General features: G+C 44.2%; 1 protein-coding gene across 1 annotated transcript in view; it reads right to left on the reverse strand.

Annotated features, from left to right (window-relative positions):
* Nucleotides 1-318: 318 nt before the first annotated feature.
* Nucleotides 319-17182, reverse strand: part of ppfibp2b (PPFIA binding protein 2b) — a 77081-nt gene continuing 60217 nt past the window's right edge. Inside the window, 18 exon segments of the mRNA XM_037106724.1 lie at nucleotides 319-1358; nucleotides 3286-3474; nucleotides 3551-3676; nucleotides 3845-3967; nucleotides 4175-4263; nucleotides 4350-4461; nucleotides 4820-4970; nucleotides 5401-5520; nucleotides 5611-5746; nucleotides 9363-9513; nucleotides 10820-10867; nucleotides 11157-11217; nucleotides 11332-11397; nucleotides 11505-11572; nucleotides 13017-13101; nucleotides 13103-13191; nucleotides 13321-13382; nucleotides 15198-15309. Of these exon segments, the coding sequence (XP_036962619.1) occupies nucleotides 1119-1358; nucleotides 3286-3474; nucleotides 3551-3676; nucleotides 3845-3967; nucleotides 4175-4263; nucleotides 4350-4461; nucleotides 4820-4970; nucleotides 5401-5520; nucleotides 5611-5746; nucleotides 9363-9513; nucleotides 10820-10867; nucleotides 11157-11217; nucleotides 11332-11397; nucleotides 11505-11572; nucleotides 13017-13101; nucleotides 13103-13191; nucleotides 13321-13382; nucleotides 15198-15309 (2028 nt within the window). The 3' untranslated portion in view covers nucleotides 319-1118.

Raw genomic sequence — 17182 nt, forward strand, 5'->3', positions numbered from 1 at the left:
TTCTTCACCTGACAGGGATGAGGAGATAAGGACCCATCCTTTAAAAATTACTTCATGCCATGCCATTTTCTTTATTTTCTTTATCAAACTGTGAACCTACTGTTTTCATAAGGGAAGTGATATATGTATGCTAATCTAATATATATATATATATATATATATATATATATATATATATATATATATATATATATATATATATATATATATATATATCCCAAATACATTAATCTGAAACAACACAATTTAAAATTAGATTTAGAAAAGTTAAATCGGACGCAAACCTTCCTGCCTTATGTGTAGAAAGAAGGAAACAACTTTACACACGTATGTTTTTATTTATTAAATGACTTGATAAATCTTTTTACATTTACATGACCACATATAAGCTTCCTCTGCGGAGCAGGATTTTCTTTACTATAAAAATACTATTACAGAAAATATGAAAATAACAGTACAAAATCACCAGCTCAGGTAACATGCTATTTTATCATTTCCTCTGCAATGACATAAATATTAAATAAAATCCCTCCTTAATATTATGCAAATATTGCACAAGCTCATCTCAACCGTGTGACAAACTGTTTTAAAATCAAAGCTACAAATGACGTCATGACTGACTCACACATATAAAAATCATCTAATGGTGGTGCATAAATGTTAGAACAATGGCTTAATACTGTACAACAAAGGATGTCCATATGTATACTATATGGATTACAGGAAGTGATGTCACAGGAGGTGGAGTCCAGAGAGATGCTGCGTACTCTCTTGAGTTAGATCATGGCACAGGTTTGAGGCTGAGGTCGGGTTAGTTAGGCATCTGTCAGGAAATTAAATCAAAATACTTGAAGTGTGTAGATTCATCACGTCAGTACACCCTTCATGACAAGCAGCTGTGACTGTCTGACAGTCAGGCAGGTTTATCTGGGCGTCTCTGAATCTCTTCACTCTTAAGGCACAGGGTCGGGCTGATGGGCGGGGTTTAGAGGAGCGGGGAAAGGGATGGGCTGAGGTATTATGGGCCGCAAGCAAAGGAAGCAGAGTAGTAGCAGTGACAGCTGATTGGCTGATGGAAAAGCGTGACAACACAGTATGTCATGTTGTTGTCACCGCTGTCACGGAGATGGGTCAGCTCTGCTGTCGTCGAGCCCCACCTGGTCCCTGGAGCGGTCTGACTCTCGGTCCAGGATGGGGCTCAGGCCTCTGAAGCCGGCGTAGGGCCGCACCTGGACCCCGTTCACTGCAGACTGTCCTGCCAGAGGCGAAGACGACTCCACTGGACAGATGTAGTCTGTAGATTCATCCGGCCGTCTCCTCCGGAGGTGAGTTAAGTTAGAAAAGCCCAACTTCTTCGGCTGCAATGAGAAGAATAACAAAGGGATGTGACTGTATATATTATGATTATCGCTTATGATAATAATGTACATTATATTGTATAACGTGCATTAAACACAAAGTCCAACAGGGACAAAACAATAAGACAGGTTTGGAAGCCAATGTTTTAGCCAGATTATTTGAACCACTTTATTTGGAGGGGCTCCTCAAATGTCCCTAACAACAACAGATACATTAGATTAAAGAAACAGAAAGTAGCACAATACACTGAGATGTATGTTGCAAATGGTCAGTTTTGGCTATAAATTTACCATCTAACTTTGTGAGGGAGTTTTTCTAAATGATCCTGTGTACTTGCGTTTCTTGCCTGTCTTGCCTGACCTATTTTAATGATATAACCTCTGTGCCATTAATAAGATCAAATGACTATGTGTTGTTTAAAAGGAGTCGCTTCTAGTTGCGAAATCCGCAGAGAATTGTCATCCAACTCTGCAGCCCCCCTCAGCTCTGCTGAGCTTTACGGCATCTTTCAGCTCACTGTTCAGGTTTCATGGCTTGCAACGTTGCCGTTTTGGTTCACTCTCGCTGCTATTGTCATGGTCATTTTTAGACACAGCAGAGAGTTATTTTCAGCTGAAAAGCTCTAACAACTAACAATACATTACCTGCTCGACACCGAACTGAACAAAGTTAGCAAGTAATTACTGCAGCAGCTGAGTGGTGCATTTAAGCAGCTAAAGACAGAAACTGAAAATGAATGCTAATGTTGCTCCACTGTCTGTTTAACGACTGGTAATATAGTTGCTATAACAGTTTTAGAAATGTATAACATGCTGTGTTGCACTTGTTGTACAGTTCATGCAGCTTTGGTGAGCACAGTGTGGTCATAAATTATAAAGTGTAAGAAACTGTTGTCCTTTGTCCTATATTAAAACGCAATATGTCTCCAGTCCACACACACACACACACACACACACGCACACACAGGAGTTACTCTACATAAACTGTAACAGCCACAGTCTGACAGTCAAAGATCCAGACCAGTCACCAGATATCTGATTTATCTGTCTTTGTGAGATACCGTACAGTTGTGATAAGTAATTTAATTTTCAGCTTAGGGAGAGTATGAAAGATGATCTGCACTATGTTGATGAATAGATACATTTCAAGTGTATGTTTGAGATATTTCTATATGTCTACAAAATCATGCAGATTAACCATCTGTAGATATGAGGTACATGCTCTGCTAGGTGAAAGGAGGTCTTCTGTTCTCTGTATACTGTCTTTTCTTCTGTCCATGCTTAACTGCTGCATTCAGTGCATGTGGGAAATAAGTGAGACCAGGCAACAACACACAGCAGCTTATAGAAATGTGTCCTCTAAGCTTGTTCTCGCTGACTAAAGGCACTCTGATATTATCACAAAGGACTATAGGATATCACTTAGCTGGCCTGGGGAGGAAATCCCCCCACACACACGAAAAATAAATCTATTTCTGTGTTTACTCTATGTAGCATTCCAAGTTACATTTATCAAGGAAACCATCTGAATAAATACTAAGTTCTCACGGATTAGCTCAAGAAATTTTAGATCCGAGTGTCCAAGGTCATAAATGGGTCAGCAGAAAGAGTGCATTGTGTTTTCGGGTGGATTATTCTTCCATTTTTCTTCAGCAGAGCACGGGGAGACTTACAGCTGAGGCTGCGGCTGATGGCTGCGTCTTAAAAATGTGAGGAGGATCAGAGCAGGCCGGGGTTTACTCTGCTCGCACCGGCTTAAACACACTGGAGGGCTCACAGCTTTAAGTGAGCTGACACATCAAGGTTTCACCTCGGATTAAGGTGCTTTCTCTCACACGCAGGAAGACAGGACGGGTTAGCCGTGTGTGTTCTCTTAATGCAGCATTGTTGCCTCTGAGAACTTCCTCCTCTACCGGTATTATCTTACCTTGACTTTAGCTGTGATGCTCAGTGGGGTGTACCCCGGTGCCTCGGTGTACTCCCTCTTCTCCTGCTGAGCTTGTGTTCCCACCAGGTTGTTGAAGTTAGTGTTGAGGTGGCGTCTCAGCAGTGTTTTCTGAGGAGGGATGTTCAGCAGCATGGCCAGTGTATCCGAGTTAAACCGAGGCTCCAGAATCTATAAGAGGAGAGACGTAGTGAGGACGCTTTCTGTGGTGTTTTAAACCATAAACTGTGTGGTCACGTGTACTCACTACTAGCCCTCCATGCACGCCGCTGCCCCTCAGGTTTGGTGCGTACTCTGCCAGATCCACAGATCTCAGCCACTCCATGACTCTGTGGTTGGACCACTGCACCACCTCACTGGGAGTGAACTCATTCTGCAACACACACAGGAACACACTGTGCTGTAGATACACGGATGACGCACCTTTTACTACACTTTTCATCACACGGTTAAAAAAACCCAACAGAATGCTACTCCAGATGCTAAAGCTGCAATACAATCTCACACACATACACACACATGCATACACACACACACTGACCTCATTGCCGGGCCTGCGTCTGAGGCAGTTAGGGTGGAACTTGTTGACGTGGAGAACATGAATGGCGCATTTGATGCTGAGGTGATGGAGCTGGCTGGTCACTTTGAGAAATAACAAGTCGTTCTGAGGAGGAGAGGAGTCAGAGAGATGAGCACAACTGTGAGGAGGAAAAAGAGAAAGCGAGGACTGAACTCCTCGTGGCATTTTCTGGGATGTCAATCTGAATCCCAAGGAGGTGAAACAAACGCCTCAAATTCCTGTATTCTGAAAATGCAACTACATACATGACCTTGCTGCTGTTTGACTCTCACGTCATTCTTACACACTCACCACAGTGAGGTACTGCAGCATCTGCCCGTCCACTCTTCCATCATTAAACTGGTCTTTGTACTGAGGGAGGCCGATGTCATCGAGCCAACCTTTGGGACACAAAATGTCACAGTTCTTATGTGGCGGATCCTCAGCGTGAAGTTCAGTTTTATTTCAGTGTGCGTTCAGTACATACGAGTGACCCAGATGTAATCGAGCGCTGCAGACTTCTCAGGCTGCTTGCTGCTGAACGTCTTGATGGCTAACTGCAGCTTCTTCCTGTGGAGCGTGTTCTTCACGGCCAGCTCCTGAGACGCAGCAGAGGAGAAATAACTTAGTTTAAATCTTACAAATGATCTTACATAGAAACAAAGAGAATATAGTGAATTATCTAACTAACACGATCCTGTTGTGAGAAACAGACAGGTGCGGGGGGGGGGTGTCTGAGGTAGACAATGTGACAGCGTGGAAGGCAAAACTAACAAGCAGGTTGAAAAGCAGAGACAACCGTAGCTAAATGCCAAACAGACAGGCAGACAGCAACAATGATTGGACAGGTAGAACTGGAAGATATCTGACGGGCTGAATGAAGAATTATTATGTCGGCCAAACCGTGACAGCGTGACGTGTGACTCAGGAGTAGGTGTGGTGTTTGTGTGTGCGTACCCTCTCTAGGTCTTGTGGGCTGGCTGACAGCAGAGTCTGACCGCTGGTGACCCAGTGGCGAGCGAGGATGCCGTACTGACCCAATCCAATTTCCTCGAGCCAGTCACACACCTGCTCTGTGCTCCACTTGGAAAAAGGCACCTTCAAGTCTCTGGCAAGGTGAGAAGAAAGAGACAGGTGATTAACATTGAAGATTGATTTTTTTTTTTTATAGTATTATTTCCTACGGTACAATTTAGGCATCTACAGCTGATAGTTCGTGGGTGTAAAACATAAAAATCATGGTGTTAAGATGTGAAACTTCAGTAAGACTGAAAGTCCATCAAAGTTAAGATTGTGTTTCTTGCTACTTAAATGAATACAGCCCAAAATGTGTATTGATTATATGCATCTTAAATACAAAGAGGACAAAAATGTTGGTTGAAGTGGACGCTATGAAGAGAATCATGTAAACTTATGTAGCCAACGATCTGAAACAGACTGTTAGATTTGGTTTGGTGTCTTTCCCTCTGACATGTGGGATATGTCAAACTAAAATATGAAGATACACAGTATGTGTGAGTATAGCTGCATCTTTATACCGTGTGTTTCCTGAACGAGCCAGTCTCGGTCCAGCTGTAGCTCTAAAGCCTCCCCTCTTGAACTCCCCCAGGTCGGTGGTGTGACCCTGGGCAGGACTACCTGACTGGCTGCGACGGATCCTGGGGACCAAACCCAAACTCTAACGTGAGTGTCCAAAGACTGAGAGGGAGAATGTGGCTGTGTGTAATGTGCTGCACAGTCCAACTTACTTCCCCCAGAGCTTCTTAATGCCTCTGTGAGTCTTCCTGTTCTCCGGTGAGACGGGGGACTGCTGTCCAGAGTCCACTCCAGAGGACAGAGGGGACTGGTCTGACAGGACGCTCTCCTCTACCTTCTCTGAATGCCCTGGAACACAATCATTGATAATCCGGTTCAGTCATGTGAGGAGAAATCTGGGACCCAAATTCCATTTGTGAGGGGGAATGTCCTCTGGACTAGCGCGGAGCACGAACACACAGCCAATGCTAACTGTTTGTTTGTTGTTTGCTCAAAGCTCAAGCACATTTTTTTTCTGTCTCATGTTGTTATACAAGCCACTATAATATTAAAGCTGCACTGTCAATATTTATTACTTTCTGTGACAAATCCAAAGAGATTTATCAACAAACTGCACTTTTCTTCAGTTCCAGGGAGCTGTTTTAGGTCTTCGGTTTGGTTTTGTGGTGAGTAAGCCAAATAAACCCACTGTGTGCTCTACCTTTTGTTCTCTGAGGTGAGGGGAGACCAAAACAGAGCTGGCAGGGAGTTAATCACATACATCAAGACTCAAAACCAATGCTACTGATGCTCGGTGTCAGATGGATGTGAGAACATTTTAAAGGTAATGTTCAGCCAAAAACTATCATTCTGTCTTTATCTACTCAGCACCATGGTGATGAACAGTTTGGTGATTTTTAGTTGATTTTGTCCAAAGAAAACCAACCGATGCAGCTTAAGCAGCTTAATGCATCAGGTCACTTCAGTTCAGTCCTTTTATTATCCCAGATGGGAAACTTTATTTGTACTACGGGCAGAAGAAAAAAAAAACAGCAAATACAAAAACAAACAGTGTAAAACTGTGCAAAATTCAGCAGGGTTACTGCACGGGGAACACGGGAGTTTTTACTCCTGTCGCACTTGAACCAGGGAACTCGAAATCCACGGCCTGAGGGAAGAGTTTTAAACTCTAAATAAAGGGGCTGGTTTGTGCAGGGTAATATAGACCTGGACTTGTGGAGAACCTGCTAGTCAAAGAAAGTGGTCAGGGGGGTCTGCAGGACAACTATCACCTTACCAGCCACCTTCATCATATGGCTCAGGTGGATGTTGTCCTGCTCTGGTTACCATAACAAGCAATCATAGAAGAAATATAAACAGCTTGAATAAACTACTTCTAAAAGATATTTTAAATTTCCACCACATGGCGGAAATCACTCAGAAACTGAGGGAGGTCCTCTGAATCAACACACCTATACAGCTAGAAGCCTATCTGACTTCACTGTGTTTGTGTACACTCACACTTCAGAAGCCTACACTGATCTCAGCTGCGTGCTAACATGACACTACACACTGGGGTTGACATGCGGTACCCACCAACATCATAGAGGTCATGTTTTCCAGGAGATCCTGAAGCAGGGGAGGTTAGTGAAGTGAGAAGAAAGCAAGCAGACAGAAAGCAGAAGCGCACATTAGTCACACCCTCTTTATCTCCAAAATAAATACTGCATACAAGTTATGTGTCCTAAGCGGCAAATCCACAAGCCTCGGGCAGGTGCATGACTGGGCCACAAACTCAGACAAGATTAGGTCTGCTTGTTTACATGAAACTCATATTTGCTTCCACAGATACTGACAGTGTAGGTGGGTCTTTGTCAGCCTAGTTAGACAGGATGACCTACAGAGGAGCGACGTCACCCCACACACATTTTCCAGCTTGATTCTTAAACACACATTAATGTGGGGTTACCCTTTAAAATGACACATCTCCCTCAAAACCCTGGTCAGAGGCTGAAAGCAGAACTCTCTCTCTCTCTGAGAAGTTGAACCAAAGTGTTGCTTAAACAAACTCAGACCGAGTCTGTTGCCACCTCATTACAAGTGTAAATGTCTTTGACGGGCAAATAATTGATTCTTCTTATTCTACATCTATTTACTTTGAGCGCCTGCTCGACTTTCTCTTTCCGAGCGACCTCCTGCTTCAGGCTGTCAGAGAGAGCGTGCCGGGTGAGGCAGTGAGAGCAAAACGGCATGTCAGGTTTCATCCTCGTTTGTTTACTTTGGATGTCTAAGCTAGTTGAACCGCACACATCCTTAAGCTTGCACTCCTCGCCCTCCGATTACCCTCCTGCTTTAAGCTCTGGCTCTGTGTAGGCCGCTACATGGGCGGCTGTGTGCTTATATGCCCATTAGCTTTAAGTGTGTGGATGTGTGTGTTTCGGCGAATGCTGATGCGAGAGAGCCAGGCATTATCTTCGACAGCTCCTTGAGTCATGAGGGAGTCCTTATAATCTGGACTTTGGAGCAGTTTGATCCCGGGTGAAAACAGTCACTCACCCTGACGCCGCTCCCCCTCTGAGGTCTGACTGTGACGGGGAATAGGGATTGTTTTGTTCGAGGGATAAGCAAGCTTTGTATGTCGGAAGAACAACATCAACTCAGTGACTCAATTCTCCTCATGCTGTGTTTCAACCGGCGTTGACATCTGAATATTGTGTGAGCATACAGTACCTAAAGCCGGAGCACTGGCGCTCCTGCAGCGAACTGCGGCATGAACACAAACAGAGAAAAGAGCAATCGGACAGCAGAGCAGACAGGGAGGAGGAGAGAGGGCACAGAGACGGGAGCAGTGGGAGCAGAGTTAGTTGAAAATGGGTTATTCAACAGTTACACATTATTGAATATGTTATTTTGACACAGTAAAGGGTCTGTTCAGAAGCATAGGTATTTACTTTTATAGACAATTCCTCACAACTGAGGTGAGTGGGAGTTCATTTGTGGTGATTAAAGCAGCATAACAGAAACGACGGACCTCCTGCAAGAACATTTTTGTATTCATATCCTGAACTATTCAGCTGTTGTTTGACTTGTTTCTCTGATGTTTGCTCATAGGCGTCTCCCAAAGCAGACACACCAACCTCTTGGAGCAATACGGAGTTGTCCTAAATATGCTAAACTGCACATCATCAACAGTGTAGGGCTGGCTCTTCTGCTCCGTTTGACAGCAGGTTTCATTCACAAAAACCCAGGAGTTACCACGAGTAAAAAGAAGAATTTCACACATCAAAGCTGAAGGTCCGGCTGTCAGAAATCATCAGGCCAAAAAAGAACAAACCGCACTTGTATAGACCCAGAGCAGCTTTAAAAGATTAATAAGCTGCCAACAATGTCTCATCAGGGCCGTCATAAAAGTTCTAACTTCATCAAAGCTGTCCGTGACTAATATGAGAGGCAGCTAAGTGGACTCGACTGCTGCAGGGATGTTAGAGGAGAGGATATTACAGCCTACAGTCGATGACCAGCATAAAGACCCTGAGCTGCAGCTGTCAGACTGAGGACTAGTGCAGACTACACGACTTTTGCTATGATTCACTGGGCTCAGACAAATTCCTTTTATCTGCGATTAAAATTCAAAAAGTCGGATTCGAGCCCCTTCAGCTCGAGCCATTCAGAGACGTGTCAGAGGTCCGGCAGCTCTGACTGAAGCAGGTGGAGGTGGGATGATGTTGACAGATGTCTCAGTGGGGCATTGAGGAGAAAGGAAAATTCGTGAATGGGACGAATTCTCTTAAATAACTTGTACCTGCCATTTATTTGCGTTCACACTAACGGTTCTTGCACGAGGTCCAGTGTCCCACAGCATTCACTGTCACTGTTTAAACAGTTTGAGTACTGAGAGGGATCTCTTCACTGTGTAACAAGTAACTGCAGAAGAAGTGAAATAGACTTCATGCGCCTCATTTCGACTGATGAAGTAGAAACTCACTGAGAGTGTAGTCCTGGTCGTGGCTGATGACAGGAGAGAGCTGGACAGGAGATAAATACTCTCCGTCTACCTCTCTGTTGCCGTTCAGCTCGCTTTTTTTACTCCGTTTCCCCGGCAGAGTCTGGTACTTGCTCAGCTCCATGGCTGGATTCTGCAAGAGAAAAAAAAAAAAATCAACAAAAGAGTGCATGAAGTTTTGGTGGGCTTAACACCAAATCTCCAATAAATGACCATAATCTGTGATGAGGTCTGGTAACAGAAGCCTACATCCTGGACTTAAGAGACATGTATTAAAAATTCATAATTCTTGTTTTTGAATTTAAATGTAAAATGTTCTTTAACAGATAACTTTGATTCTAACGAAGCTGACACACTGTTTTGTTTTGCTTCTGATCCTCCAGGGAGACTCATTAACTCCGTAATTGAGATTTGACTTTCATTTTTATTATTGTATCTCTACACAGGCTGGCCATCTTTCATAAGTTAACAGCGGACTCATGACTTTGCTCCTTTGCTCTGTTACATAACAGAGTGTCCTCTGGAGGGTGAATGTCCGACGGTGCCAGTATCTGAGCAGGCATCAGACTCACCGCTGCTTTGCAGGAATGAGAGGAGAAAGGCCAGCAGAAAGAACAGCTGGGAGGCAGCCGAGACGGCGAGCACTACTGACAGCCACTTCAGGTGGGTCTTGGCCCTTTATGTGTGTGTGTGTGTGTGTGTGTGTGTGTGTGTGTGTGTGTGTGTGTGTGTGTGTGTGTGAACACAGTGTGATTTCCTGTGTGCGCAGCATAAATATCCGTGGAGCAGAGGATCTGTGTGTGAATGAGTGGAAGGCTGTGGTCACAGAGGAGACATTTTTCTTTTTACTCAAGGGGAAACCTCAGCGGTGAACTTTTGGTCGTCACACTGGGAACATGAGGTCAGAGGGCACCTGGGGCATGACATCACGCTCTGCACTGTACAACACAAGGCTCGCAACGAGTTACAAGGCATAGCATTACCTAAGACAACGCACTCTCCTCTTTACTGCATCAGCATTTCAGTGGCAACGATCAGTTTGAAAAGTTGACGATCAGTTGGGACTTTATCTGCACACAACTTGTCTTGATTTGAAATTTGTAAGCCTGCACATGTCAGCCCTCACCTTGTTACATTTCAGATAGATATTCAGCTTGAAATGCTCTGGCTCCTATTTTAAACAATGAGTGACTACATTACGTATTATATTATTACTAGAATGGGTCAAATTAATCTTTAATTCAATGAAGTATTATAAGTGTGACAAACAGAAGAGAAGATTGAAGATTGAAAGATGTCAAATCAAATAGACCCTGTCCGTGTGTGTGTGTGTGTGTGTGTGTGTGTGCGTGCGTGCGTGCGTGCGTGTGTGTGTATGTGGGGGTGGGGGGGGGTTAGATGAAGGTTCGGTTGTGTGAGGTCGTGCAGCAGATCAGTACCTCTGCCCCTACGTCTGATTCAGTTTCAACTGGCTGGATCACTACAGCCTATATCCAAGACAGACACATGAGAGAAAGGAAAGAGCACACACACACACACACACACACACACACACACACATACCAGGAGTTAGCAGGTTAGAAATCACACATCAGGTTAAAAATTATGCTCATTAAGAGAGAACAGTGTTAGTATTAATCAGATATTCAAGAAAAAGTAGCAGCAGATGTAGCAGGTTGGATTAGATTTATAGATTAGTTTGATTATTATTATTAGTAGTATTTTGAGAGTCAGTCAGTCGCAGTAAACCACACAGGTGATATCAACTAAAAAAACCTTTTGTAAGGATCCACTCTGCAACTCCTCAAGACTGCTGGACAGCAACCGGCGCTGATGCCTGGAAATAAAACCTCCGAGTTACAAGAACGGAAAGATCTCCCATCACATCGTTCCTGCGTCACTTAACAGACATGACGACCACCTACACGTTGAACAGGCAGCTTCTACTTACCACGACCCATTGAAGAAGCTAGTGTCCCCGGTGAACATCAGTGATGTGTCCATAGAGTTCTGGATGCTGCGACAAATGGCACACAAGGGGTAAGATGAATAGGATGTTTTGTGTGTGTGTGTGTGTGTGTGTGTGTGTGTGTGTGTGTGTGTGTGCATTTTCTGTGTTCATACCTAGAATCCAGTTCCCTCTGGTAAGGAGATGAGGATAACATGAGCGGAGAAGACCCTCTTGAGGACAACTGAGCACATAAAAAAAAACAAAAACACAATATTGTTTTCAGATTCATAAACAGTCTTCAGGCAAAATATCCATGTCTATTTTGTGGGGAATTCTTTTTTCACAGGATATACTGTGAGATACACTATATTACCAAAAGTATTCGCTCACCTGCCTTTACTCATTCTATGAACTGAAGTGCCATCCCATTCCTAACTCATAGAATTCAATATGATGTCGGTCCACCTTTTGCAGCTATTACAGCTTCAACTCTTCTGGGAAGACTGTCCACAAGGTTGAGGAGAGTGTTTATAGGAATTTTTGACCATTCTTCCAAAAGCGCATTGGTGAGGTCACACACTGATGTTGGTCGAGAAGGCCTGGCTCTCAGTCTCCGCTCTAATTCATCCCAAAGGTGTTCTATCGGGTTCAGGTCAGGACTCTGTGCAGGCCAGTCAAGTTCATCCACACCAGACTCTGTCATCCACGTCTTTATGGACCTTGCTTTGTGCACTGGTGCACAGTCATGTTGGAAGAGGAAGGGGCCCGCTCCAAACTGTTCCCACAAGGTTGGGAGCATGGAATTGTCCAAAATGTTTTGGTATCCTGAAGCATTCAATGTTCCTTTCACTGGAACTAAGGGGCCAAGCCCAGCTCCTGAAAAACAACCCCATACCATAATTCCTCCTCCACCAAATTTCACAGTTGGCACAATGCAATCTGAAATGTACCGTTCTCCTGGCAACCTCCAAACCCAGACTCGTCCATCAGATTGCCAGATGGAAAAGCGTGATTCATCACTCCAGAGAACGCGTCTCCACTGCTCTAGAGGCCAGTGACGGCGTGCTTTACACCATTGCATCCGACGCCTTGCATTGCACTTGGTGATGTGTGGCTTGGCTGCAGCTGCTCGGCCATGGAAACCCATTCCATGAAGCTCTCTGCGTACTGTACTTGGGCTAATCTGAAGGTCACATGAAGTTTGTAGCTCTCTAGCAATTGACTGTGCAGAAAGTCGGCGACCTCTTTGCACTATGCGCTTCAGCATCCGCTGACCCCTCTCCGTCACTTTACGTGGCCTACCACTTCGTGGCTGAGTTGCTGTTGTTCCCAAACGCTTCCATTTTGTTATAATAGAGCTGACAGTTGACTGTGGAATATTTAGGAGCGAGGAAATTTCACGACTGGATTTGTTGCACAAGTGGCATCCTATGACAGTTCCACGCTGGAATTCACTGAGCTCCTGAGAGCGGCCCATTCTTTCACAAATGTCTTGTTTCACAGTCTGCATGCCTGAGTGCTTGAATTTATACACCTGGGGCCAGGCCAAGTGATTAGAACACCTGATTCTGATCATTTGAATGGGTGAGCGAATACTTTTGGTAATATAGTGTATATACTAATAGATGTGATTACTGCCTCAGTCTTAGAGGTTGTAACAAAGGTCATGTACTTCATAGTCTTACCTCTGACCTGAGGAAGTCAGAGTGTGCTTTGTGTGTGATGGCTCTGAGTCTTAAACTGCCACTCAGCTCCTCCTCACTGCTCCCTGGATGGTAGAAACACATATCACACAGCCATGACATCCCTCATCTTTCTGTACTGGCCCAGCAGAATGGTCAGCTCTTCTATACGTCGATCCTGTCATCAGCAAGACACAAATACGTTGCTTCTTGCGAATCAAGTAAATTGATGGGACTCTTTATTTTTCATCAAAACAAACTGAACATTCAAGAAAACGTTGATTACAGCAGAAGTGTTTCATTTTACCTTCTCGTCATTCGACGCTAACAAAGACTCCATCCCCGACTTCAACCGCTGGTATTCCTGGTCTAACAGAGAAACAAGAGGCTTTGAAATGTTATTTTGGACTCACAGTAACCTCACGTCTTGTAAATTTAGAGCATGATGGGTGCCTGATGCGATGCTGGTGACAGACATGACAGCCATGCTAATACGAATAAACAAGCAAAACAAATAAGCAGTGACAGCATGGCTGCCTGTACACCGTCACCTGGGAACAAACACTGCAGCATTTCATGATGATACGACTGGTGCTGTGTGACCAGGCGATGCCAGTACCAACACAAAATAAGAGCTCTCCACTGGATTCTCATTATTACATCTATACAGAGTGATGAGGCTTATACAAGCAACACAATATGAACACACAAACAGGCCTCGGTAAGTCATTCAGTATCCTTTCAAATACAGACTTCTCAAAGGTGAACTCCTTTCACACATACATCTCTATGTTAGAATAATGCCCTGTGTGGCTTTGGAGGAGCTTTGTCAAGTCTGCGAGAATAACCCTAATTACATCATGATGATGTCATCGAGGTTATCTCAGCTATGGCTGGAGACGACACATTTAGAAGAGAAACAAGCACAGCTGGTGTTTGAAAACATGGCCTTTATCAGTTACCTTGTTTTTCTTATTATGCTTTTAATATTATTAATAGGTCTTATGTACTCATGAAGGCACCAGCATGGGGACGTGATGGGTTCAGGATCGGGGACAACGATGGGACAACAAGCTAACATGTGCCATCCGGTGTTATACTCTGTTAACACATACAGTATACAGGCAAGTCTCTGAACAGCTACGTTCCACTGCCAAGGTCAGCTAGTGTCTAGGCTCCACTGGGGGGATTTCTAACTGAATACTACTCATAACTTCACCTTCCAACAGATGTCATCTCGATTGCACACATGACAATAAAAACACATTTATTCATTTATATATTATTTATTCGCTCAGGACACACTCAGATTGGAGTTTGCCCTGATTGAAATAAGGGGAGCTAAGGTGAAGCTAGTGTTCTGCACAGTCAGAGGGAACATATGACCGAAACAAAAAATAAATAGATGAGAGGACACATAGTAGGGGAAAGGGGGGACAGCGACAGTCTGTGTGTGTGTGTGTGTGTGTGTGTGTGTGTGTGTGTGTACGCAGTGTTATCTCAGCTGGAGAGACCGTTTCAATGCTATCATGTAGAAAGACACAGAGCTTTTATATTTTGGAGATTGAGAGCAAACATTTCTTTCTCTCATGATTTCAAAACTAGTCACGATTTTAAACCTCCCGGCCCAGCCTCAGCGTAAAGCATCAAGCATGTGTTTCCCATGATGCTCTGAAAGGATGTACAGTCTTCATTGCACTTTGGTTCACTGAAACTATAACCAACACACACACTGAAGCAGGGCTAAGGTCCAAAGCTTAAACCAAACACTCTGCCACCAGACACCTGATTAAAAGACGATTAAGATTAAACATTTAAAGTGACTGCTTGTGGTTTTTATGTCTCAGATGTGTTTAGTTTTTGGGCTGAAGTCACGCTTTATGCAACACTTTACTGAATAAACTGAATTTGGAGTCCAAGTGGCTGTGCAGGCAGAGGAGCTTGGTTGAAAATTAGACCAGGACAAAAGCACACCATGCCTTACATTTGTTAATCAGCTGCTTGACATACACCTCCTCTACAGCAGAAGGCAGCAGAGAGTCAAAAAACAAGTCATGATTAGAGCAGAGGAGAGGGAGACATGTTGATTAGATGTCACAGTAATCAGAGCTGACAGACATGCACATCATCCACACTGGCAGATGTGGATCTGGTGCGATTGGTCAGACCGGCAGCTGTGCGTACCTCTCTCTGCGTTGTCATTGGCCGTGCCGCCTCTGGCCAGCAGCTGGGTCTGCAGGCATTCGATCTCAGCGTCTTTGGAGGCCAGGAGCTGCTGCAGCTCAGAGATCTCTGCCTGTGGAGGAAGGCAGAGTACAAGTCTGTGAGCTGCGTCGGTCTTCCAGGTCAGCGGATATCTAGGGTTGTTAGGGGGTCAAGTCTAAAGGCCACTGGGCTTGCGGCGTCCTCTCGGAAACTGTTAAATTCTGTATGTCATTTAACATGCCTCGTAGCGCTCATGTGAGAGCGGCCAGAGTCACAAGGGATGAGGTGTGAATTGTTTTTAAATCCCCTTGGGTAATGATATTAGATGGCATTGTTGAGCTGCTGAGAATGCAAGGGCATCTCTGAAAAACAGTGCTACACAATGAGAAGACAAGCCACATGCTGAGTCTATCAACAATTAAATGACGTCATTACATCATGACTAGTCCTGCTTAGCAAGGCGAGAAAACACATCTAAAGACAAACAACTATTGTGAACTGTGCTGAAATCCACCATCTGCAGAGCTCCACCACCACGCGGATGTGTTTATTTGTTTGAATCATCTTCCCTACTTTAAGCATTCCATTCACGAGGTGTGAAAATTGTGAACATTTGTTCACCAATATTATTCTTATTGGTTATTTTATTAGCCAGATTTGAACCAAAACTTCATTCCTGCGCCCCACCATCACTAGAAGACGACATCAGCCTGGCTGCTGGCAGACGCTGATCTGAGGAGCACAACTTGCATGCAGTATTTGGGCCCAAAAAGTCAGTGTAATAGAAAGAGAGTCATTTACTGTCCCTCAGATACAGCATTCTGTCCAGCATCAGTTCACGTCACCATTAATGTGTTGTGATGATTCTCACGTGCCTGCCTCATGACTAACAGCTAATGGCATGGTCACACTTGCCGCAGCATCTGAGAACAATTTGTAAGACATTTTTCCATTTCCCATAATTTCCACTGAAGCCCACGTGACCGAGCAATCAAAGAATTTGCTAATGGTTTTGGTTGGATTCCGTCAGGGCATCTTTGTTGCTGATCCTGCTCCCTTCGTTCTCCATTACTTTGCCGTCTTCCTCTTCACTACTGACTGTCCAGTCAAAGAAGAAAATGCACTGAACGTGTACAACAACGTCTGCAGTCTGCATCCAGCCTGGAGCTTTAAGTTTCATGTCCTTCCTATTACCTTTTTACAACCAGCTATCGAGTAAAGGCATAACATGAAGCCAAAAGTTACCCAGAAATCCTCTCTATGAGCTCAGCACTTGCACCTCAGGTTAACATATCTATAAATCCATTCCGTTCTGAGGTTGTAATTTCACTTGCCGGCTTGCCGTTTTGTGGAAAACCTGATCCGAGCTGAGGATGAAAGAATCACGCCTGGCCGAGACAAAGATACCGAAGAACGACAGTTGCAGACGACAGGTGTGAGAAAACAGGTGTGTGTCCAGACATGTTTACAATAGTGCTATGCTATAAATGCAAACTTAACACCTCCTTCAGCTGCCTCACAATAAAAGCCCATAAGCCAAAGAAGCCTGGAGGCCGACAATAGAAGCACAATGGTGGCGGTGAAGTGGGCTGAGGCACAGAATAATTCAAAGAGACAGTAGTTCTGGTAGTTTGAAATGTATTTCAGCAGTTTCTTACAACAAAAAACTATGTTAAGGTGAACTTACATCTGTTATACACTCAGTTGACTTTGTAATAGAGAGTGATAATTATCTCATCTGGCTGATGTTAAAGACAAACTCACATGGCCACACACAACAGATGCATGCACGTGGCGCTCACTTCGGTTTACATCACCCATGCAAACAAAATGGCAGACAGGGAGGGGAAGTCAGAAGCAGGAGGATGGATTGTCCTTTTTTTCTGCACACAACTTGTTCCTGACAAAATCTGAATCAAAATGTATCATCTAAATGTATTTCTGTCTATCCATCTCCCATTCAT

Source organism: Acanthopagrus latus, chromosome 8, assembly GCF_904848185.1.
Source record: "Acanthopagrus latus isolate v.2019 chromosome 8, fAcaLat1.1, whole genome shotgun sequence".
NCBI classification, from domain to species: domain Eukaryota; kingdom Metazoa; phylum Chordata; class Actinopteri; order Spariformes; family Sparidae; genus Acanthopagrus; species Acanthopagrus latus.